The following is a 25,656-nucleotide window of genomic DNA, read 5'->3' as shown; positions in this document are numbered from 1 at the left end:
GGGAATTTTTTTTTTCAACAGAACATGGGTTCAAAGACTCAAAGGTAACCAAACAGTTTTACACTCAGAATCAATGCCCAGAATCAGGGTAACCAAACAGTTTTCACTTAGAATCAAGTGACAGAATCAGGGTAACCAAACAGTTTTCCACTTAGAATCTGGCCAGTAGAATCAGGTAACCAAATAGTTTTTTTACTGAGTTGAAATGATTCCAAAGAAACTCATTCATATGAGTTAGATCCAGAATCCATAATCCATGGGATCTGATCCGATGGATAATTCGAACCAAACGCCCCCTTACTGATACTTGTTTTTAAAACCTAGTATCCTATTGAACTATGTCATGCTACACAATTGTTAAGGGGGCGTTTGGTTCGAATTATCCATCGGACCAAATCCCAGGGAATTAGTTTTCCATTAAATTTAAACCGTTTGGTTCATTTTTATGAAAAGCCGATTCGGAGTCATGGTGGCCAGTAGAATCAGGGATTTCAATTAAAATCCATGACTCATCCGAATTAACCTCAATAGGTTAATCCGGGATCGAGTCACGGTTTATTGGGTTGGTATAAAAAACATGGATTCACATTGACACAAAATCTTTGGTTTCCTGCGATTCTCACGGTGAAGCCCGATCGAGGTTCTCCCTGAAACAGAGCGACGGAGGTGAGAAACAGGTGTGGAACAAATTTTAGTTTTTGGTTTTGTTTTTGGGATTTTTTTTTTCCAATAGAACATGGGTTCAAAGACTCAAAGATAACCAAACAGTTTTACACTCAGAATCAATGGCCAAAATCAGGGTAACCAAACAGTTTTCACTCAGAATCAAGTGACAAAATCAGGGTAACCAAACAGTTTTCCACTTAGAATCAAGTGATAGAATCAGGGTAACAAAACAGTTTTTTTACCGAGTTGAAATTATTCCAAAAAAACTCATTCATATGAGTTAGATCCAGAATCCAGAATCCCTGGAATCTGGTCTGATGGATAATTCGAACCAAACGTCCCCTAAGCCTCCCATAGTGCCAACATGATCTCGATCAACTAAAGAAATTTGAAAAAAGCCTTATGTTGCGACTGGGAATGAGATGCTCAATCTTCTTTTAAGAACTTTTGGTCTCTATAAAAATAAAACATCCGGCCTCGAGGATTGGGATATATATTTGAGGGCTAGAATTTGGCAAGGGATATTGGTATAGCCATTTTGCAAATGTTAAATTTTACAAGATTTAAAGTGATGTCCGAATCCCCTTCAACCATTAGATAGTTCAGACCAATGTGTTGAGGTGTGTGCTTGATAGGGGTGTCAATCGGTTGGATTAAGCCGGCCTCAATTGAGCTTAATCAGGCTTGACCACTTGGAAGTCTTGCACCATAAACTTTCGTTTAAGTAAATGGGCCTAGCTTTGAGGGGTATGGTACGACTTATAATCAGGCAGATTGATATCGGGCTTTAATCGGGCTTCTTTAAACGGGTCTTAACAGAACCTTAACCAGGTTATAAACTTATTTAAATTTAAACATGCTTTAAACGTGCCTACTCTAAAATTATTTTCTTAAGTTAGTTGAATGGCCAAAAATATGTAAGGCAAAAATTTAATAAAAAAGATAAATAACACAAGATAATGGTTGTTCTTACAAAGAAAAAGAAGAGATTATGACATTTACAACTTACAAAATAAAACATAATTAAATCAAATCCTATTGTATGAACCGTAAATTCCGACGTCATGAGTTCGACTCCCACTAGGCACACCTTGGGCCATTCACACGATATCCGTCGTTAGCAAAAAAAAAAAAAAAAAAAAAAAAAAAAAAAGGTAAGAAAGCTTAATTTGTTTCTTACTAGTAGTGGCAAACTATGAATTTTATGTAATACTAAAGGAGGTCAGGTTGGGTCAAGCTACAACGAGTCAATTCAAGTCGAGCATATAAACGTGTTGGTTCGGTCGGGCACCTGATTGGCTAGCTACTTGCACCGTGAATGCCCGACACGTTTATTAAACAAGTCAGTCCAAATCGAGCCGTAAATATGTTGAGTTCGATCGGGCCTACCGGTGCGAGCTCAGAATTAACACCACTAGTGCTCGAGTCCTTCCAACCACTGACTGCCTCATTGGGCAGCCCAATGGTTGGAGAGGGTTTGGATCCAAGTGTGTTGGTATGAGAAGCTACATGGAAAATCTTGGACCATTGTGGCCCATTGCGCATTTTTGTTTAGTCAGTTGGTCCAACCTATTTGTGGAAGGCTGGAAGATGCCAACAGGTCGGTCCAATACTGGTCGAACCACTTAGGTCCAATGTTGATGGAAATGCGTTTGTGTCCACCTTCTGAACTGTGAAACGTGACGGATTCCACGAGACATCAAAAGCAGAGATCGTCGGATTCAGATCTCACGTCTGAAAATCTCTATAGCACTACGCACAATCATTCTGAATCATTTTTCTCTTCTGTTCTGATTTTGTTTTCTGCAGAAGAGAAATCAAAGAGATTCGCATTTTGAGATTCTTCTCACTTCTCTGTTTTCTTCTATTAATCAGATCAACAGATTGGAACAGGAGCAAGAGAGCAAGAGAGCAAGAGAGCGAGAGAAGCCAAAAGGTTTGGATTTGAAACTCAAATCTTAGAACTATAGTATAATTTCTTCTGCTTGTTCGATCTTATCATATACTTTGTTAGTTTGTTGTTATTCACTTATTGTTGTTGATCAAAAGCTTGTATCTGTAATCGGGGGAAAAAAATTCGATTTTTTCCGACGTGCTGCTTCACTCTATCTGAATTCTGAAATGCCATTATTGATTTTCCTCCCCTAATGGTTTACAGTGCTCCAGAGAGAATGGCAACGGAAGAGAAGTGGTGTGTAGTGACCGGAGGAAGGGGTTTTGCTGCCCGACATTTGGTGGAAATGCTGATCCGGTCTGGGAAATGGTCAGTTCGCATTGCAGACTTGGGTCCTTCTATCAAGCTCGAACCCAATGAAGAGCAGGGAATTCTTGGGGAAGCTCTTAGATCTGGAAGTGCTCAATATGTGTCTGCTGACCTTCGAGACAAAGCCCATGTAATTAAAGGTTTTTATTATTCTCTCCTAATTCTCTTTTTAAAATTATGATTTGATTTGGTTACCTCCATTTCCAATCATTTAATGGGTAATAAATGGTGAATTATGGTGGGCTTTACTAACTTAAATTGGTGATTTAGGGTGTCGTAAGTATTGGTTGAGCTCTGGAAGACTTCATTTAGTGTTATTAGCTTGTATAGTTATGGAGCTAAAGGTTGAATTCAAGAAGCGGATGTGTTTGCATTCGTCCTATTGAACTGTTAAATACATACCTTGAAGGGAAATTAATTGGAAGGAGATGGGTTAATAAGGAAAACAGCATGGCAGTTTCACAGACTGATGCTTAATACACCATTTTTTTTATATGAAAACTTAATACAATATTATCTTACTCCCCCCCCCCCCCCCCCCACCCACCCACCCTTCCTTATTTTTCTATTTCGCAGCATGCCAAGGTGCAGAGGTTGTTTTTCATATGGCTGCCCCAGATTCATCTGTCAACAATCACCAGCTCCATCATTCAGTCAATGTAGTAGGTAAAGCATGTAGCAACTGTCAAGGACGAACTAAAAGTCAACACTTTCATGGTTTGGAAATTTGTAACCTCTTTTATTGTGTGGACTGTCTAATGTTTGTTATGTATATTCTCACTCTGATTTACAGGAACTAAGAATGTTATTGATGCTTGTATTGAGTGCAAAGTAAAGAGACTCATCTATACAAGCTCTCCAAGTGTCGTCTTTGATGGGGTTCATGGAATATTTAATGGGGACGAGTCAATACCTTACCCACCTAAGGTATCTGTCTATCTATCTATTTGCATTACATCCTCAGATTATCCTTGTGGGCTTTGCGAGCCTTAACTTACTAAACTAGTTACATATGATCTCTCCTTTTGAAACTGGATAAAAATTGTTAATGACTTTGAGTAAGGACTAAAAACAAAGTAGTCCATGCCTGTGCCACTCAAAACATGTATCTTGAACAGTTAGTAACCACCACTGTGTGAGATTAAAGTAACTAGTCCATAATTCATTGGCTGTAATGGATGTAACAGAACTGTTAGATGTTTCTTTGACATTTCTGGAGTACCTTTGAGGAAGAACTAAAAACAAAGTAGTCCTTGTCTGTGCCACTCAAAACATGTATCTAGAACAGTTAGTAACCACCACTGTGTGAGATTAAAGTAACTAGTCCATAATTCATTGGCTGTAATGGATGTGACAGAACTGTTGGATGCTTCTTTGACATTCCTGGAGTACGAGATATCGAGATGCTTAAGATCATCTGCTTGATCTGAATGTTCCCAAAGGACATCTTTTGGATGATCTATCATATGGAATTGGCAGGCAGGGATTGCAAACCCAAATGAACCAAGACTTGTATAAGCTTAATATAACTGCTTTATGCATTTGACCTACATCACTTTTCCAGCTCTCAGATCCTGACTCGGCTATTTTCCTTTTTCTGATTTTGTCTTCTTAAAGAAGCACCTTATCTTCTCTTTTAAAATTTAATGACCCCAACATTGCGAACTAGCTCTAAATCCTTCTTTTTTATGTGTTCCTTTTTTCTTTGTCTTATCTTGGTGAGGCTATTAAATGACTTTTACTCGCTTTATTATACTTCTTGGGTTCTTTTAGAGGAGAAACATCTAAGCCTTCTAAGAACCTGCATGTGCACTATTCTGTTTCTGACAATGAGGCTGACTCTTTCTTGTTATTGTTTTTATCAGCACAATGATTCTTATTCAGCAACTAAAGCTGAAGGGGAAGCACTAGTTATCAAATCAAATGGAACAAATGGGCTTCTAACCTGCTGTATACGGCCTAGTAGCATTTTTGGTCCTGGTGATAAGCTGTTGGTTCCATCTTTAGTTGCTGCTGCAAGAGCTGGGAAATCTAAGGTACCAATGCATTCTGTCATCTTTCTACTGACTGATGATGCTGTTTGTTCTTCTCCTGTAGTTTTTCTTCCTTATTTTTAAGTAATAATAGGAATCTTCTAGTGATGCTATGGGAAAAAAATATCTACACCTCAAAGCACAGTATCAGGTCATAATAATAAATAACCATGTGACCCCAAAAGACTCTGGCACTTGGATGGTTCATATCACAGCAATGAGAACATTGTTGTTCTCCTGTAGGATATCTCCAAAGTGGGACCATAAAATGGTGGTTCGTTGCCTATCCTCATTTGTAGGGTTTACAAATGTGCTGCTATTGAAATTCTCCAATATCCTTCTTAAGAAAAGGGTTGATAAAACATTTGGGTCTTCATGTATATATTCCATTCTGTGCTTTTATCTTTTCCTCTCCTTTTGACAAGGTAAATGATTTTTATATTGATGTGACAACAAAAACGATGGACCCTTAGTTCCTTTTTTTAGCTTATCATCATTATTGAGATGAATTATGAATATTACATTCCAATGTTACATAAAGGTGTTCCTATTGTTGTCCTCTAAACCTTGTCAGAAATCATATGCAAAGCTAGAGAGATCTCTTTACCCAACTGACCACTTGTCTAAAGTAGCCTTAAAAAATTTGAAAGTATTGTAGTTCTGTTAAGTCCAAAGACTCCCAACATATTGCTAGTGGTAAAAGATTGCCTAGGACACTTTTTTTTTTTTGGGGGGGGGGGGGGGGGGGGGAGGAGGTAGGGGTGGGGTGGGATGGGGAGGGATGGGGAGAGGGGCACCAAGCTAACTGAAAATTAGATAGCTTGTGTTACCTCCCTATTCAGTTCAGATAACTCCTGCAAGAGAAGACATACCTCTGATGTCATGTTAAGTAGCATTTGAACAGCAGATGGTTCACTGGTTTGTGGCCCAATTTCTTGCAATTTCTCTAGCAGTGTTTCCCTCAAAAAATAATTTTCTGGCAAATGAACTGTAAGGTACGGATGTTGCAACCTGGTGGTCAAGCGGTCGGAAATAGCCTATCGACATTCTCAGGGAAAGCTGTGTAATTCCCGCCTCCTCGGACCTCGCACATGAGGGAGCCTCGTGCACTGGGTACACCCTAACATGATTTTCAGATTGATGAATTGACAATCTTGGATTTTCACGTCACCTGTTTGTGTTATATGTATATATTACAATTAGTGGGTTTGCCTGATTCCTGTTTCTCCTGGTATTTCCCACTATTGTTGCTGCACATCATGCCTTGTATAATTCATTTGTGACATGAATTTTTCTTTCTCAAAATGAGCTCTAGGATGCTTGTGGTGAATTTAGTTTCAGCTCTGTTCACCTCAAATATTTTGAGAAGCCAAGTGAAGAGTAGATCAAATAGTTATGATCCAATCTGTTTGACTTAATAAGATGTAAGTTGGACCCATTGACTGTTGGATGCTAGCATGATCCATTTATAGGTAGCAAGGTACACATGCGTGTGAGTAGGTAGATTTACATATCTTTCAATCGTGAGATCTTGCTTTGTTTGCTTTAATTTTGCTTTATTTTCATCATGTGGTTGATGGTCTTTGTTTAAGACGATATATTGCTTATTTATGTTTCTATTCTAATTTTCATCAGTTCATTATTGGGGATGGGAACAATATGTATGATTTCACTTATGTGGAAAATGTGGTCCATGCGCATATTTGTGCTGAGCAAGCTCTTGCAAATGAAGGTGTGGTCGCAGAAAGAGCTTCAGGGCAGGTATAGTGTCTTCTTTCGGCATATATGTTAAGAAGTTGCTTGTTGACATGGGGTTGAGGTGTATCGTAACTCCAAACCCTACTATTTTACAAAAAAGAGCAAATAGAAGTTTTATATTGGAGGGTAATTTTCTACTATTGGCCTGGGGTTGTACAAAGCATGCAAGGGGTGAGACCCACCATTCCATGTTTCACACATTGAATACCTTTTGTCGAGCCTGATATTGTTCCATCGCCCATTTTTATTTTATTTATTATTTTTTGGTCAGTGTAGCAGATCTCCTTGGCAAGACACATGGGTGGTGGATCCAACCACTGCATATGCATAAATGTACCTCCAGGCTGTTCATTGATTTTCCTTGGGTTGACCTAACAAGATCCTTGTATGTTCTTTTCTACACATTAGTAGAAACTTAGATTATAATGTGCTTATCTTGCCCTAGCTCCAAAACTATGCCTCTGTTGATAAGAGAAACTCATTACAACATGACCTTGGCCTGCAGGCATATTTTGTAACCAATATGGAACCAATAAAGTTTTGGGAGTTTATGTCACTTATTCTTGAAGGTCTTGGCTATGAGAGGTATTCTCAGGACATTTTATTTAGCTTTTCATGTTTCTGTTTATGGGGTAGGCTTTCTGATAGTGTAATGTTTGTTGAAGTTCATGTTGAATGGGTTAATTTAGTAGTGGGTATTCCACTGTCCTGTTGGAGTTGTTTTTCTTCTTTTCCATGAGAAAATGCTGTATGGATGAAGTTAATATTGGTTCATCAATAAGTGCCTTAATTTTAGTACTTCTAAAGCTATTAGCGTCCCTCCCCCCTGGATTGAGAGTTGTTGAATAGAGTTGGCTAGTGGCATCTCTGCCAAAAGAAATAAAACAGGTCTTGGCTTGAAAGACCTCAGTGCAACAATAAGGTTGCTCCCAAGGCCCTGCAGTGGTGGGAGCCTCGTGCACTGAGTACACCTTTTTTTTGTCTTATGCCATTCCAGGCTCCAACAACCAGACAAGAATCTATTGTAGTATTTCTATGTCTTTATAATTAGAAGATCAAAGGAATGATTCTTGTCAGGCCTTTGAAGCTACCTGATGCACTTGCATGGGATTATTCTGTTATACTGTTAGGTTTCTTGTTAACCAAATGCATCAAAAAATGGCTGCTAGAACCATAAAGACAATGTCTTCTTTCCTTGCCAACACTGCCTTAATATTCCAGCCCCATTACAAACTTTCCACTCCCATAGACATGACCAGGAGTCGGGAGATTCCAAGAACTTGTTTTAGCCTGGGAAGAGGAGCAGGTGATGTAATTTTGCATATACCTATTTAGGGGGTTCAGTTGACATTAATAAGTCAGTTGCGAGGTAGGAAGGGAAGTATACGACTACACCCAGGATTATTGTTTGAACCTCACTTTGCAGTTGGTCTGTGTTATTGTGTTTGATTGTTAGAATCGGTGCCTGAAATCTGGTTGGCAGCACTTTGTGTAATTGTGTTTGCTTGTGTTTTAGAATACATGAACAGAGGCACCACCCCATTATGCATGTTGCTCAGGCCTCCAACCTGTGAACACACCACTGTTGTTTCTCTTTCAACTGCTGACCACTGTTCTAACCAAAGAATATAAATTGCTGTTGCTCAGAATAGAGAATGCAGCTGTAGTGATTCTAAAACCTGAAACCATCCCTGTGGAATCAACCACATTCCTGAGCTCAAAAGTTCCCTGGTTACACGTTACCCCCAACAACTGCATTTTCCAGTTCACTGCTCTCTTCACCAAAATCCTGCCCACAAGGTCTGAGCAATAGAGGGGACAATATTCTGTTAAGTTGGGGTCTAAAATTTTCAAAGCCTTTAGTCATAATTGTTCAAATCACCTAAATCCCTCTTCTAATGCACATTAGAGAATGAGAATTTGAATTGTGAGTGTTGCCTGATGTAGGAAGTGAAATTACTAAATGCCCCAACCTACTATTACAAATGGATGACTTAGATACAGAAAAAAAGAAGGTTACAAACAAATTTAAGAAATATCTTCTGTTAATGTTGTTTTATACTGTTGATTCTGTTTAATTGGTTACTTTTTTATATTTTAGTAATTAGTAGTTCTACCGAAGAAAAAAAATCTAATATATAGACATGTTTCATATGTCTATTGTTATATTGAGCATATGCCTTACCTTGGTAATACAATTAATCGGCCTGCCTTTGGGTCAGCCTGCACACCAAAATCAACCCGGTTGTGTTCTGGCAATTCGAATTCTCCCATTATGTGATATGATTTAGTGTCACATGGCATTTCATTTCAACCCCTGACCTGGACAGATAATCCATTCTGTATCTACGAGTGACTGATGCGTCAGAAGCAGTATTGAATGGTTTGTCTTTAGAAAATTATTTTGATAAACACCATGGCACTTTATCCCATGTGAATTATTGAAAAGTATTTCCCCTTTGTTGCCGCCTCTGACATGCCCCACATCCATTGGCTTTTGTATGTTTTCTTCATTCGGTGTAAACCAGACAGGATCCCTGATATTGTTATTCCCCACCCTTATCACTCTCACTCCAAAACTCACTGAATGGTGATTTCTAGTCCTTGAATCTACATTTTCTTATGCATGAAATTTCTAGTTTTCTGTTTCGCTTTTTATTTCTTCCCCCTTAAATATAGAATGATGGAACATAACCTATGGTTCATCTGTTTAATGTAATTTGCAGACCTAGAATCAAAATCCCTGCCTCTGTTATGATGCCGATGGCATATATAGTAGAGCAGACATACAAGATGTTTGCCTCATACGGGATGCGGGTTCCACAGCTGACACCTTCTAGAGTTAGACTCCTCTCATGCAGCAGAACTTTCAATTGTTCAAAAGCGAAGGATCGACTTGGCTATACACCTATTGTCCCACTTCAGGTTCTTTCATTCACTCTAATCACTGCTTGCCAATTTATCTTGTGCTTACGAATGTATGTAAATAATGGTTTATTTAAAGGGGAAATATAGTTGTGCTGTTTAACCCCTTCAACGCTTGTGGTGCAAGTGCCTTTTGATATAAGGAAGAAATCTGTGCCTCTTTTCAGCCATGTGGACTGATAATTTGGCATGCTGGCCATAGAATGGAATGGATATGGGACCCCCTCATAGGCCACTTTTCAAATTTGGTGGCTTATCTCATTTCTACAGCCCATTGTTTACGGGTTTTCACCTTGATTTTTTGATGTTTCTGTTGAGTTCTCTTCCAAGACTTCCTCAAAATTAACCTCTATAATTTCTACATGAGAATGTCAGATTGGTCTGAGATTTCACCAACAGATCGCTAAGGCAACAGGGCACGCCTTGATGCCCAAGGCCCCTGACCTAGGAGATGAAGGAATATGCCTGGAAACTGGAAGCATACCTGGAATATGGACTTGTGATGGATGCCTTAACACCATGACAACTATGCCACGGATAGATGATGTGGACAATATGTCATCCAAAATTTGGGTCTCAACCAAAGGCGGTTATTAAGGAAAAGATAGAAGTGGGTCTCTTGTATAGGCATGCTGGAACCCAGCTCTCTTAATGTGATATTTGTTTTTGCCATTAAAGTACTAGAGATTTATCTCAGATTTTGAATGATGATGTGCACAATTACCCACCGAATTTGGGCCCCGACCAAACTGCAGCTGCCAGTTATTAAGAGTGTGATGGGAATATGGGATGAATTCCTGGTACAGGAATGCTGGAACTCAGCTCAATTAATACGATTTCTTTATTTTTTGTCATTAAAATACTGGATCATTCTGTGTGGAAAGCCTCGGTGACCAGAAAAAGAAGAAAAAAAAAAAAGGTTTACTGACAAGATGGTAAGGATTTCCTAATCAAAAGAAACTTTCTCTCTAGACTTTAAACTTGTTTTGGTTGAACAAGATGTGAGCTGACCTGTTCAGGCGAACAATGTCCATGTCAAAAGTACAATTTAGTTCTTCTAACAACATGCATCCATTCATTCCACAACTGGTTTTAGGTCAGCCATATTGATTTTTCACTTGCCATCTGATGATGCATGCAAGAGTGAATTCCCAATATGAAACCCAGTCAATGGAGTGCATTGACTGGTTGGTCATTGGTGCAGAAGCAGGAAATATAGCTGGCGAGGTTCTTACACCGTTACACTGATGATATGTACTTATTATTTGGATGATTTAATATTTTTTCTACTTACATATGCAGGAGGGTCTGAAGAGGACAATCGAATCATATGCACACTTGAGAGCTGACTGTTGGCCTAGAAGAGATGGACCATCTAAAGCTTTTATATATCTTGGAAGTGGAAAGGGTATAGAATACTTTGGTCTTATTTCCCTTTGAACTTTTTTGTGTTTTCTAGGATCCAAACTCAGGGATATACTTGCAAATACATTTTTCAGTCCATTTCGGTGTATAAGATACTCCAGGTTCTTACTGCTTCCATAGGACCATGGCCAAAGATTATACCAGTTTGATCATTGATGATCTTAGTTGGCTGGTCAATAAGTAAATGATTTTAGTGCTGAAAGATAAAGTTCTAAACCTTGCGCTGAGGTCATCAAATGGTGTCTACTTGGAACATGGTTTTGTGAAAATAGGACCCTACCAATTGGCATTTTCAATTAGTGTGCAGGGCAGTATAGTTTAATGGTGTGAGATGACCTTGAGACAGAGATGTGAGAGAACTACAAGACTAGCACACTTGACTGAGATGATTCCTGCACACTGCAAAATTATAATTGCATAAGACTTGAACAGAGCCCAAGATTATGAAAACGAAGCTTGGGACTTTTAGATAAAGCCAATATTCTATTGAAATTTATTGATTAATGTCACTGTGACTACCATCTTGCAGTTGCCCACACACTTCTCTGGAAAGATAAAAAGCAGTCTCTTACAGCAGTGCTAGTCCTGATCGCCTTCTATCATTACTTCATTGCATCCGGATATACCATCATCACTGCAGTCTCAAAGCTTCTCATGATGGCATCACTCTTCTTGTTTGTCCATGGTGTTCTACCATCAAAAATGTAAGCTTACCCCATGTTTAAAATTTTTTTTTTGGCCGTCAATCTGTGACTTCTTGGGTCTTGCTTCTTTACCAATGATTTCCATTAGGCCCTGTTTGTTTGATGGAGAAAAGTGAGAAAGATAAAAAGGGGTGGGAAAGTTACCAAACTTTCCCAAAAGCATGGTATTCCAAGTCATTTGTTTGTCCGGGGCAGGAAATGGAGTAAACAAACACTGTTATGTCAGAATTCCTGTTGGCTTAGCTGGCAGGCTATTTCTCCCACCCTACCTCCCCAGAAAGTGGTTAGACTTTGCAAAAATTACGAGATCTTCCATCTCTCTCTCTCTCTCTCTCTCTCTCTCTCTCTCTCTCTGTTCTTCCTTTCTTACCGTCTTGGGTTCTTTTTTTCCTTCACACAAATCAAACCAGAATGGAAGCATGGGGATGAGTTTAGCAGTTAGATCTTCTATTTAATAATTGATCAGGTTTAGGGTTTAGACTTTAGATAGATAGTTCTTTTCCTGTATCTCCTATCTGGACTAATTTGCTTGTATCTTTTGGGGTCAAGAATGGCAAATACTCGTCAGTCTTCAATTTATAAACTCTCCAGGTTTAGCTCTCATCCATCTTTTGTTGCTCATCCTTCCAAGCGTTTCAGCCAGTATGCTTTCCCCGCTTTGACAGTCCGAAGCTTCAAAAATTTCTAGCATTTCTCTCAAAAATACTGAATTTACTTACATATGTGCTTCACCTTTCTTCCTAAGGCCCACATTGAAGAGTCCATATCCTCCACAGCCACTGCGACATTGCAGTGAGCATCCGGGCACACACCCCCAGGGGCTCCCAGCCACTGGATGCTCACTGCAACATTGCAGCGGCTGAAGAGGATGTGGATGCCACATTCACGCTATTCTAAGTGTAAATGTTGGAGCACAAGAGCCCAGTTTCATGGCAGAATCTGGGTTCTTATGGATTGAAAGACAAGAGTCTATGTTGAAGCAGATACCGTTATCTTCTTCTGCTCCCACTTCACTCTCTGTACTATCTGTATTTGTCAATGATTCCCTTCCCTGGACACTTTCACCCAACCGAACGCGAAGGGGTGGGATGCTACAGTATCTTTCCTTGTGATTCCTTCCCTTCTCTTTTCTGCTCCCCCACCCCAACTACACATGAGACCCACCCCATAAACTGAGCTAAACAAACAGGGCTTCAGTGATTCAGTTTATTAATCCAGACTAATGGGCAATAATAACATGAAAAGATACATCAATCAGATGATCCAAACTGCCCAAAAATTTCCTTTCAAATTTTTGTTGATCTGGAAAAGAATGGAGTTAATATGGTAGTTTAGGATCATCCACTTGGTGTGTTCTATGGGGCTACTGAACCAATTCAGATGGTTCTAGATGGATAGGGTACTAAGGTAAGCATATTGTTTTGTAAAGGGGAGAGCATTTAATGTACTGCCTTTCTGCTAAAAACCCTAATCTTGTTGGTCAGATTGGGTTATACCATTGAGAAGATCCCTGCATCCAATTTTCACTTTCCTGAAGAAGCAGCACACCGTTCTGCTCTGGTAGTAGGGTCCACATGGAATTCTGCAGTTGATGCTCTAATATCTCTTTGCAAAGGGAAGGATTGGAAGCTATTCATTAAGGTACATATTGTTCCATTTATGCCCTCACATTACAGTTGCTTTGCATTTAGTACATTCTTCAGAGCTGGTGTATGTTTTACTGCATTGATGAACTATAATGCAAACTAGGCATGGATCTGAGTATGCTTGGAATGATTTGTGAGTGAATCTGGCTCCTGGTATTGTATCTTCTTTTTAAAGTATTGAGATATTTGAAGATATCTCACTACCAAATATTCTGTCTGGAGAAAGATACTTAAACAGATAGTCTTAGTTTTATACTAGTTGAGCGTTAAAATCTATGTATCTTTCACTGATGAGATTGTGGATCCCCCAAGACAATGGTCATCTCTTTTGGCATCCAAGGTTTTGTGGGACCCATCAAACAGGTGGCCTTACACTCTCATTTCTGTGACTGTGTGAGAATGAATGATTTTTTTGTCATGGCAGTATCATTGTTTTCTTGTGTAAGACTTTTTTCTTCATTTTTATTCATTTCTCTGCTAATGCTCAGTCTATGGATGTTCTTTGATTTACATAAACAGGTTGTTTTCTCTTTATTGATGCTCAGCTTCCTTGGGGCCACATCCCTTCAAAGAGTGTTTGTCATAGGTTTGAATCTGATTTGTTATGTCTTTGTTTCTCTTTTCAAGCTTATAAAGAAATGTTTTTATATACATTATATAGTAAACTTGCATCAGGATGAACAAAAGGAGCTGTTTGACATGCCTCCGCTGTTGAGTGACTCTGACAGAATGGTCAGGACCTTCCTATCGGATGGTTCATATCAAGGATATCTTCTAGGGTGATGGTCTTTCTTATAGGGCTGTCCTAATCTAATGCATATTATTCTTTGTAAGAAAATAGTAGATCCTGTATCCTAATCAGATTTTACATCAATATAAACCAATGCAGAGTGGGGGAAAAAACAACTAAAAAGTTATAGAATATTCACTTAAATACCTGCTGAGCTCTTTTCTGCATCTGTAATGGTTGGTTCGAATTTTACAGATCCAGGCTCTCTCAGAATAAAAACTAGAATGTTTTGGGGATCCAATCATATCATGTTTTCTGGAAAGATCCTATCGGATCTCCTGATTTCTTTCATGTTTTAACCCTACCATATTCCACACATACAGCTTAAGGCAATTACAACAGCTTCTCATCCTGAAACAAGTGTTTATTCTTGTTGTAGGAATTCAAGTCTCAGTTTTAGATGTATTAATGGAACTCTGACCTGATTGCCATGCAGGAGTGCCATTTGCTTTCATAGCTTTCTGTGTGTATGAGAAAAAGGAAGAGGAAATTGATGGTTTAATCCATGAAACTGTCTCATTCTTTTGGAAACTGAAATCAAAGATCACCAAGAAATTTCTGGCCTCCAAATGATTCAGTGTGAAAGTGGTTTTTGAACCAGCATCGAAAGTGATTTTTGACATGGACTGTGGGTCTCATTACATGATATGTAATGTGGCTATGTTGTCTCTGTGTTGCTAAATCTGTTGTGTTGTTTTGGGACCCCATAACATAAATGTAATGGCTTTTCACATGGGTTGGATGGTATAGCTCAAATGGAATGGAATAAGATGTCATGATGCTTTTTTTGAGTGAGCTTATTTCTTTGACAACCCACCTAAACAAGGCTTCGTTGACTGCCATAGGCATGTTTGCATCATCATCTATTGATAATATCAAGGCTGTATTTGGCATGCATTCTCGAAATAGATTTTGGATCTAGAATGTATTCTGAACTGAGAAAATAAAAAAGAATCAGGTTCCTATTTGAAGGTGGGGGGGGGGGGTGGGGAATCCAGCCAGATGATGGGGGTGTGGTCGACTTCTCCACGAGTGCCAAGAATACCAATGATCGAGATATTGTAACTGCTCACTATTTTGGGAAATGGATATGTTTTTTCAAGTTTTTATATTGGATTTCAGTAAAACATTTTCCTCCGTGCTATTCATTTTTAAGGAAACTTGTAAAATGTTTAATGGCAAAACAAATGCAGCCTAAAAGAATGAGATTTTATCTGAAAATTTTCCTCTTCTGGTTATTATGAAGAACAGATTGACCTATTGACTCGGTTGCAAATATGGTTGATCAAGATGACATTAATCTAAAAAACCCAAAAACAAAAAAAAATGTAAGTTTTTCCTTTGGAAATGTTTTGTCGTGGTTACAATTTCCTTGTGCTTTTCAGTTGGTTTCTATTAAATGCTCCGTTAAATCAGATGGAGTTCTAGAGATGAGTGGGGTATGTTCTGATGGCCGAAGTGGTCTTAGGGAAGATGGATTTTTTTACAGAGTGTGATCTTTCTATTTAGGCTATGTTTGGAATCGATGAAAATAAAAAGAAAATATTAAAAAATTTTGAATTTTAAGAAGAGTGATAGATGTTGGTGCATAATGTCATAGTTTAATATAGGGAGTACTGGCGTAGTCCCCTGCTTGAATTTTTTATTTGAGAGCAGTTTTTTATTTTTTGGTATTAGGGTTTTTCACTATGGTTCCGTTTGCTTGCAAGGGGAATTTAAAGGGAAGGAAAGGGAAGGGAAGGGAAGTGAAATTTTTATACTTAAAAATGAATGTTTATAATCATTATCCCATGTGATTCAATGTGGTTATATAAATTATTTGATTTTTTTAACCATATTTGGTAATGATACATTTTGTATGTGATTTTTATTTTACATATTATAACAAAGGGTTTTGGATGTAAAGTAAAGTGAAATTTTATAACGAAATATGGAATGATTTAAAGTAATGATGTGGTCACATGGGGTAATGATTATATATAGTTCTTTTTTAAGTATGAAAATTTCACTTCCATTTCCTTTAATTCCCCTTGCAACCAAACATAGCCTATATATTTGTAACGAGAGTAACTTTCTCTGTAAAAAAATTTTGAAAAGTGTGAGGACGAGTGCTATGACCTATTCTCCATCGATAGTGAAGCAGAATCTTATCTCATTGAGGACATAGGTAATCTTGTTGAATCTCGTAAACCTGTGTGCATTGTTTATTCTTATTTTTTCATTACTTTCTGCATCACTTTTAGGGTTGCATTTTTACAATAGACACATAATATATATATATATATATATATAGTAATTATGATTTTTGTCTTATTATATCTTTTGTATTGTTTTTTTTAAGGTTTTCTAAGTGGCTGGACTAGAAAAGTGTTGAAGTAGCTCTTTGGAATCTGCCACATAATGGTTTAAATGGATAAAATTTTGTGGACATGTAGAATCCAAGATCACCTAGTTGCATGTGAAATTTCCCTTTAATCAAAAATTTCCAAATAGTAAAATACAACTTTTGAAAATCCAAGACTAAAAGAAGAGTGGCAATAGTGATCAGAATTGATATTTTATCATTCTTTCACTTGACAAAAAAAAAACATCCAAAAAGGGGATACCTTTCCTGACTGCCATGATGAACTTTTCGCTCTAACCCTTATTTCCTTTTCCCCCCTTCTTTTTAGCTTCAAATGTCCAAGTCAAGCACCATTGAACTAAAGTACAAATGACGATTCCTTGAGATAGTAATTCTTTGGATGAGTTTGGACCTTTTAATCTCCCAACAACTTTCAGCATCTTATCAAGAGGGCAAGCTACAATGTCCTCTATAACTCTGCTCTACATGGAGCCTACCTGACACCATTGCTGATGAGCTATCCAAGCCAGGAGTAGTCCAGTATCATATGGGTAGTACGCACCATTGTAGAGGGGTTTGATTTTTCTGGCCAGTTTGTATATTTAACTTGCCCTACCACCTTGTCTCTTGAGCCTTTTATGTCTTCTTTCAATAAAAATGTGATGATTCATCATATATATAGAAAAAAAATAAAAGAATAAAAGAGTGCAGTTGCTTTCATTATTCAGAAAACTTTACTAAATAAAAGGGAGAGGGTTCCCACGCCATCGATGTGGGGGAATCTTCCATGCCACACCATTGGCAGTATGGAGAAAATATTATCATCTACATAGGGCCCACATGGGTGAAGGGAAGAGAGAGACAAATATAACAAAAAAAAAAAAACACTATGAGAGAGTGTTTGGTGCATTTGCTGTGTGGGAAAAAATTTCCCAAACTTGAAAGTGTGATTCATAATTAGTTACGTGGGCAACAACAGTGGCAATCAAGCCAAGTTACCAATGTAAAGGATTAAAGCATCAAAGTCAATCTGATGAAAACACATGAAACTTCATCTTTCACCAGTCTATGCCCAACTGCCTTGAAAGAAATAGCTTGTCAATGTACTGAATAACAGGTGCAGAAGCAGCAATATAGTTTTGCATCTGAACCCTAGCTGAGGCCTCTGAAAGCATTATAAAGAACATAAAAATGTAACATATCATAATCAGAACACAGAGATCCCAGTTCCCACTTAATCAATGTCACATGGTTACTTACCATTTTCATTCAGCTTTTGCAAGAGCCGTGCCCTTGTGGGAAGGGTTAACATCCCAGCAGCAACAACTGTCCTGATGGCCCATCCATGGTGGGAAGCAAGAACCTTGGCATAAGCCACAGTAGCTGGATCCTTCAGGGAGTTTCCCCTGCAAATGAATTATCCATTATTAGTAAGTTCTGTGCAAATTCAATAACAATATTAGACCCATCAAACAAAGAAGTACCTTTTAGTACTAAAGCCTACATCATAAACTAGGTTTCTCAGTGGTTATAAGGAACTACAGACCCCAAATGCAGACAAATATTACAAATCTACAAACTGTGATGAAAACCTATTAACAGCATAAGCCAGTATACTTTGCAGTCTATGGAAAGACTCGGACAACCAAATCAAAAACGATTTTTAGTCTCTGTAGGGCAGGTATACTAGGCCAAAATTAACTAACAGTGCTCCAATAAAATTAAAACTTGAGATAAAATATGAAACAGAACTTGTAGAACAGACCACCTTAAGGTCAAAACGGACCAAATGAATCAAACAAAAGTTAGCAGCATTAAGCCAACCCCAAAAGAAAAAAAAAAAAAAAAAGGCAAACAGAAATAGAAGAGAAGATCAAATAGCTTGAAGTAATATTGAGACTTCAGAATCTGCTACAGGACTAAAACCAAGTCCCTTTTGATGAACCTTACAATATGACATAACCTTACACATGCTGCAAAACCTCAAAATTTGAAGCACATATGAAACTGTCTAGCTTGGTCTTTGAGGGCCTATAATCAGATTGATCTACAGGGTCTGAATCTACTATAGTCGCTTGTAACTTCCAACATCTCAGTTGTATTTGTTGACATTGACTAGTTATAACAATGCATAATAAATTGAGTTCAGTTAATACTACTCTGAAGCAGCAAGAAATAAAAGAGATTTTATATTGATAGTTACAAGCCTATGTGTATCTCTTGGGAAACCAGCAGAAGCACATGACAGCAGTAATAGTAAACATAACTCAGATTTCTATGCTAACCTCAATCCTAAAGAAGTTCTATCAACCATGAAAAGGCATAGAAGTCATTACATTTGAAAACAATCCCCAAAAGTAAGTCCAATTTTTCTAATAGTGAAAACTAAAGATCTCCATAAAAATTAAAAACAGAATATTTATCCAAAAAAGTTTAAAAAGCAAATCATGGAAAAAATGAATTTTTTAAGTAATCAAAACTTAGTTTTCAGTGTCATCATGCAATTCAGTTATGTCGATGCACCAAACAAAAACAGGAAAAAAGAGTTCTTGAACATACTTTGAAGCTAGAATTTGCTCGAATAGAACCCTGACCATATCAATTCCATTTTTCACTCTAAGAAGGTTTCTCGAATGACTACCAGCATTCCTCACACAGTTATTCTCAATATCACGATCCAGTAACGATTTTAATGTAACAATTGATTTTGATGCTTCAGCTAGATCATTAACCTGTCATGCACCGAAATTGAAAGGAATCTATGAACCACCAAATCGAAATTTCCCAGTAAATGTGAGATATTTAAAAAAATTACACATTAGTCAGAAGAAAATCAATTTGGCACCTTCGCAACATAATCCATCTCTGCAAACTTGAATGTGATCCCCAAGCAGCCAAAGAGAGGGGAAATGAGAGAGCAAGCACGAGAAAATTGCGCGACCTTGACGTCTTGGGTTCCAGAATTTATGGTTGCAGCGAGATCTTTGAATGCCTCTGCAATCTTACCCAGAGGTTTGTCTCTGTTCGCCATGGAACGCAACCCTCTCTCTCTCTCTACTGATTTATACTGAAGCGCGGGAAATCTCGTTTGAGAAGTTAGCATCAGAGAATAACAAAAAGTGTGAAATTTTATTGTGGACCCAAGGCATAATTTGACATGACACGTGGTGATCATATGATACCAATCCTATGGTAGAAAGCTTTTCCTTCACACATGGGCCCTACATATGGAATATCGGCTTTTGTATCTCAAATCTAGATTGTATAGGAACTTTATTTGGTTTTTATTCTTAGTGTCTAGATTGTATATAGACTTTATATGGTTTTGATTATTTCTTGGCTCTTGCCTTGATGCATGTTGTTAAAGTTTTCCACCACCCAAGGTGAGGAAAGAATCTCTAGAATTGAAACTTCTTTCTTTACGAAGGTTCCAAATATCTTTTACATTGAAGATTAAGAAGTTCTTCCTTTTCTTTTTGTGTATGCAAGACCCACACAGGATAGAATAGGACCAAGTTTTTTGAAGACTTTCACTAGGTGGTGCCTCTTGTGGAGCACTCGGAATTGCTGGATTCTATTCCCAATGTTCTTCAACAATGTGATATTTTTTAGCTTGATTCTTTACCAGGTGATGCTGAAATTAAAAGAGCTATGTGAGACTTGGACCCTGATAGCTCTCCAGGGCCGGATGGATTTTCTAGGGCGTTCTTTAGAAGATGCTGGCACATTGTGCCGTCAAGTACTTTTTTAGTACCAGCATATGCCCAGATTAGTGAATAATAATTTTCTGGTGCTTACCCCTAAGGTGGAGGGAGCCTTTTCTTTGGAAAATTTCGGCCCTTGTGCATGGAAATTTTTTATTCTAAAATTTTATCCAAAGTGATGGCAATGAGACTCGAGATTTTACTTCCTAGATTGATTTTCAAAGAGCAGGGCACCTTTCAGAAAGGGAAGTTGATCCATTCCAATATCAGTTTGGCTTCTGAGCTCGCAAACATGATGTTCGCCTCTACGAGAGGAGGTGGTCTAGGCCTTAAACTGGACATTATAAAAGCTTATGACTCTTTATCATGGCCTTTTCTATTTCAGGTGTGCATCGCTTTGGCCTTCACAGAGAAATGGATTGCGTGGCTCAACCAAATTTTGATATCTACAAAGATATATATTTATTTTGGTCAATGGTGGTCCATAGGGATACTTTGATATGGAGCGAGGGTTGAGACAAGGGGACCCGATTTCTTCCATACTCTTTATCATTGAAGATGAAGTTCTTTCAAGAGGTCTGAAGCAACTGGTGCAATAGAATAAGATGAAACCACTTCAGGGTCCAAGAGGCGCCAATTCCCCAGGTCACATGCTTTTTGCTGATGATATGTTCATCTTCTCCAATGCTTCTATGTTAAGTGGGTACGTAATACTAAGAATCGGTTAGAAAAAAGAGATCCAACAAGTAGTGACCCTATACGTTTGCTCTCTTTAAAACCGTTCAATATGGGAGACCAACAGCAAAACCCTTCACCTAAATCTCTGAAAGATAGGTTCTACCCTGCTAGAACAGCCCAACCTTCCTGTATAGTTCTACCACAAGCCCAGGGCAATAATTTTGAACTCAAATCTCAATACATCACTATGTTGCCCCACTTCCATGAGTTGACCTCTGAGGATGCATACCTATTTCTAAGGGAATTTAAAGAGGTATGTGTTCTAATTAAGATCCAACAGCTTTCTGATGATGCTGTTAAGCTTAGGTTTATCACTTTTGCATTGAAAGACTAGGCTAAGAAGTGGTTGTATGGATTACCCACAAATTCCATAACTTCATGGGAATAGTCCACAGTTGTCTTCCTTAAGAAGTTTTTCTCAACTCACGAGACTAATAAGCTTAGAAGTGATATCCTTCAGTTTAGGCAAAAGCCTAGTGAGTCATTTTCCAAACTTATGGAGAGATTCAAGGATCTACTCCAAGAATGCCCTCACCATGGCCTAGACCTATGGCATTTATGTCAAATAATTTATGAGGGTATTGATTATCCAACTAAACAAATGATAGAGTCTATGTGCCCTGAGGGATTCACATCCTTTACAGATGAAGGAAAGGCATGGGAATTTTTACTTGACTTAGCTGACAAAACCCGTGAGTGGGAATCAACCCAAGAGAGTGAAGGAACCATAGGAGGAAAAGGATATTTTGTGGATGGGATAGTAGCCAAGGAAGCCCATTTGGATAGCCTAATCAAGAGGATTGAGGCTATTGTTCCTAGAGAGCCATCATCAGTCAATTTGGTTAAGATTTGTGCTTGGTGCCAATCCCCTGGACATGTCATAGAAGAATGCCCCAACACCTCTGGGGGCACTTCTATTGATAGTGTTAATGCCTTATACCAGAATAATCCATATAGTAACACCTACAATCCAGGATGGAGAAATCACCCAAATTTCTCTTGAAATCAGGGCAACCAAGCAGGACCTTCCAATTTCTATAATCAAGGTCAACCTGGACCCCAAAGGCCTCCCTTTGCACAACAATCTTTTTCCCAAAATACTTTTCCTAGGTCAAATGTAGGACCTCAGGCGAGTTTTCCTAGGGCCCCTCTCCTATCATCTTATCAGCAACCCCCTGGGTTTACCAACACTGGAGAGGCAAGTAGAATTAGTGACTTGGAAAAAAATATGGCCCTCCTCATGACAAGCCATCAAAGTCTTACGAGAGAACTCACTCAAGTTGTCTCAATTATGCGTGAGAGGGAGAAAGGAACTTTACCCAGTCAACCAGAGCCTAACCCTAGGCATCATCAGCCTGTTAGTTCACAAGGACCAACTAATGCACCACTGAATATAGTACAAGGTCAGACTCAACAAGGGCCCTCTAACCAATGTAATGTTGTTTATGCTCTTAGGAGTGGTAGAGAGTACCTACAAAGCGTTCCTAAATCTTTCCCATCTATTACTCCTGTTAACTCTTCTTCAATTGAGGACACAAGTGTGTCTCTTGTTCCAGGTTCGTCTGATGAACCTAAAGATTTTTCTGAAACTAAAGATGATTTGGGTGAGGAAATCAAAAATGATTCTTCTGAACAGGGGCAAATCCCTAATAGTCCTTATGTTCATCCTATCCCATTTCCTAATCGCTTGGTACACAAAAAGAAGACTGCTTCCATGGATAAAATTTTAGAAGTCTTCAAAAAGGTAGAAGTGAACATCCCTCTTTTAGATGCCATATCCCAGATCCCCGCCTATGCAAAGGTACTGAAAGATTTGTGTACTCACAAACGTATCACTAGTGTGCCCAAAAAGGTGTTCTTGGCAGGTAACATTAGTTCCATAATTACTCAGCCCATAGCAGCCAAGTATAAGGATCCAGGGAGCCCTACCATATCTTGTGTCATAGGCAACACCTATATTGAGCATGCCTTACTTGACCTTGGCGCAAGTGTGAATCTTTTACCTTATCATGTGTACAAACAACTAGGGTTAGGAGAATTGAAAACCACTGGAACTACTCTTCAGTTAGCAGATAGGTCTGTTAAGATTCCTAAAGGGGTGGTTGAGGATGTCTTACTAAAGGTGGGGGAATTTATTTTCCCTGTTGATTTCATTGTGTTAGATACTAAGCCCTTCTCAACCAAGGATGAGATCCCAATAATTCTAGGAAGACCATTCTTAGCTACTAGTAATGCATTAATCAATTACCGGAATGGTTTCCTAAGATTATCTTTTGGTAACCAAACTGTTGAGTTTAACATGTTTAGGATTGGCAAGCAACCACATATGGAAGAAGAGATCAATATGCTTGAGGATTTTCTGGATTTTTCTGATGATTTAGTTACCAACTTTGATATTGATTTTGATTCAGAATTCCAAGAGTGTATGGATGAGTTGGATGATGATAGTGAAAATTTCTTTTCTGAAGTCTTGAGTCTTCACACACTTGTGGAGCCCTTAGGACCCCTTTCCAATTCCATTCCCAAACCTTCCATAGTTGAGCCCCCTAAGCTAGATCTTAAGGAGTTGCCATCTAATTTGAGGTATGCTTTCCTAGGGCCTGACCAGACTCTTCCTGTAATAATTTCTTCAAATTTGACTTCTAGCTAGGAAGAGGAGTTACTTAAAGTGTTAAAAGACAATAAGGAAGCCCTATGTTGGACCATGACTGATATCAAGGGTATAAGCCCTTCTATTGTGCAACATCATATACATCTTATGGAGGATTCCAAACCATCCACGGAACCCCAAAGAAGAGCTAACCCAGTGATGATGGAAGCCATTAAGAAAGAGATCCTAAAGTGCTTGGATCATGGAATAATTTATCCTATTTCTGACAGCCAATGGGTAAGCCCAGTTCACGTAGTGCCTAAGAAGTCTGGTGTGACTGTAGTTCCTAATGCCAATAATGAGTTGATCCCTACCCGTGTCCAAACAGGATGGCGTGTGTGCATAGACTACAGGAAACTTAATGCGGCAACCTGGAAGGACCACTTCCCATTGCCATTCATTGACCAGATGTTAGAGAGGTTAGCTCGGCATGAATACTATTGCTTTCTTGATGGATATTCTGGCTATAACCAAATCCCAATTGCTTTAGAGGACCAACATAAGACCACTTTTACATGCCCATATGGAACATTTGCTTACAGGCGTATGCCCTTTGGGCTTTGCAATGCCCCTGCTACGTTCCAACGATGCATGATGAGCATTTTTTCTGACATGGTCGAAAAATTCTTAGAAGTATTTATGGATGACTTTTCAATTCATGGGAATTCCTATTCTGAATGTCTTCATCATCTTTCCCTAGTTTTGAAAAGGTGCATATCTAAGAATTTGGTTTTGAATTGGGAGAAATGCCATTTTATGGTTAAATCTGGTATTGTTTTAGGCCATGTAATATCCAAGGAGGGAATTAAGGTAGATAGAGCCAAAGTGGATTTAATTGATAATTTACCACCTCCTCAATCTGTTAAGGATGTTCGGTCTTTTCTAGGGCATGCAGGCTTCTACAGAAGGTTTATTAAGAACTTTAGTCAGTTAGCCCGACCTCTCACCTCATTACTTGTCAAAGATCAGACTTTTGAGTTTTTCAAAGAGTGCCTAGAATCCTTCAAGCAACTTAAGAAGGAGTTGACCAATGCACCCATTGTTCAACCACCTGTTTGGACTGAACCTTTTGAACTGATGTGTGATGCTTCGGATTTTGCCATAGGAGCAGTTTTAGGTCAAAGGATTAATAAGTTGCCCACTGTCATTTACTATGCTAGTAGGACCTTAAATGATGCACAACTCAATTATACAACCACTGAAAAAGAATTTTTAGCTGTTGTGTTTGCATTAGAAAAGTTTCGGTCTTACTTAGTTGGTTCACATGTGGTGGTGTATACTGATCATTCTGCCCTCAGATACCTAGTTCAGAAGAAGGATGCCAAAGCCCGTCTCATTAGGTGGGTTTTACTTTTGCAAGAGTTTGATTTAGAAATTAGGGATAAGAAAGGAGTTGAAAACCTAGTTGCAGACCATTTATCCCGGCTTCCCAATTCCTTGACTGTTGATTCTCCAGTCAACGAGAACTTTCCAGATGAACAATTATTTGCAATGTCCAGTGAACCATGGTTTGCTGACATTGTCAACTTCTTAGTTTCAGGTGTGACTCCGGATCACTGGTCCACCCAAGATAAGTATAGGTTTCATTCCCAAGTTAAGCACTTTTTCTGGGATGATCCTTATTTGTTTAAGATATGTCCAGATCAGATTATCCGACGATGTGTTCCTGATCATGAGCAACATTCCATTCTCTCTTTTTGTCATGATCATGCATGTGGTGGACACTTTGGACCTAAGAGGACTGCCGCAAAGGTTCTCCAATGCGGATTTTATTGGCCCACTCTTTTTAGAGATGCTTTTGATTTTTGCAAGGCTTGCCCTGCCTGCCAGTCTTTTGGCCGTATCAATAAAAGGAACATGATGCCCCTCAACCCTATTTTGGTAGTTGAGATCTTTGATGTATGGGGCATCGATTTTATGGGACCATTCCCTAATTACTTTGGGAATTTGTACATACTTTTGGCCGTTGATTATGTTTCTAAATGGATAGAGGCCATACCTTGTAAAACT

The 25,656-nt window shown here is 38.6% G+C and overlaps 2 protein-coding genes and 1 non-coding gene across 4 annotated transcripts; 1 reads left to right on the top strand and 2 right to left on the bottom strand.

The window, feature by feature from the left end:
* The first annotated feature begins 2,412 nt into the window (after positions 1–2,412).
* On the top strand, positions 2,413–15,005 carry LOC122093861 (3beta-hydroxysteroid-dehydrogenase/decarboxylase). Of its 2 annotated transcripts, none has more exons than XM_042664407.1 (13): positions 2,413–2,602; positions 2,833–3,069; positions 3,506–3,595; positions 3,723–3,856; positions 4,795–4,965; positions 6,598–6,723; positions 7,226–7,305; positions 9,447–9,645; positions 10,948–11,053; positions 11,600–11,774; positions 13,259–13,415; positions 13,940–14,006; positions 14,647–15,005. In XM_042664407.1, exons 2-13 carry the CDS (start codon positions 2,838–2,840, stop codon positions 14,781–14,783), a joined length of 1,674 nt encoding a protein of 557 aa, XP_042520341.1. In that variant the 5' UTR covers positions 2,413–2,602; positions 2,833–2,837; the 3' UTR covers positions 14,784–15,005. The 2 variants fall into 2 exon arrangements, with proteins under 2 accessions (XP_042520341.1, XP_042520340.1); XM_042664406.1 differs by having other exon boundaries at positions 2,825–3,069.
* Positions 15,006–17,265: 2,260 nt separating this feature from the next.
* LOC122094260 (accelerated cell death 11-like) lies at positions 17,266–19,629 on the bottom strand. The gene is made up of 4 exons (XM_042665009.1): positions 19,400–19,629; positions 19,114–19,286; positions 17,815–17,960; positions 17,266–17,719 (listed from the first exon to the last, which is right to left on the bottom strand). Exons 1-4 carry the CDS (start codon positions 19,583–19,585, stop codon positions 17,613–17,615), a joined length of 612 nt encoding a protein of 203 aa, XP_042520943.1. The 5' UTR covers positions 19,586–19,629; the 3' UTR covers positions 17,266–17,612.
* Positions 19,630–21,432: 1,803 nt separating this feature from the next.
* Positions 21,433–21,539, bottom strand: LOC122094507. Its single transcript, XR_006144823.1, has one exon. It is a non-coding gene; the product is annotated as a small nucleolar RNA R71 (small nucleolar RNA).
* Between the last annotated feature and the right edge of the window lie 4,117 nt (positions 21,540–25,656).

The sequence above is a fragment of the Macadamia integrifolia genome, chromosome 11 (assembly GCF_013358625.1).
Source record: "Macadamia integrifolia cultivar HAES 741 chromosome 11, SCU_Mint_v3, whole genome shotgun sequence".
Taxonomy (NCBI): Eukaryota; Viridiplantae; Streptophyta; class Magnoliopsida; order Proteales; family Proteaceae; genus Macadamia; species Macadamia integrifolia.
This window is presented reverse-complemented; position numbering and strand designations above follow the sequence as displayed.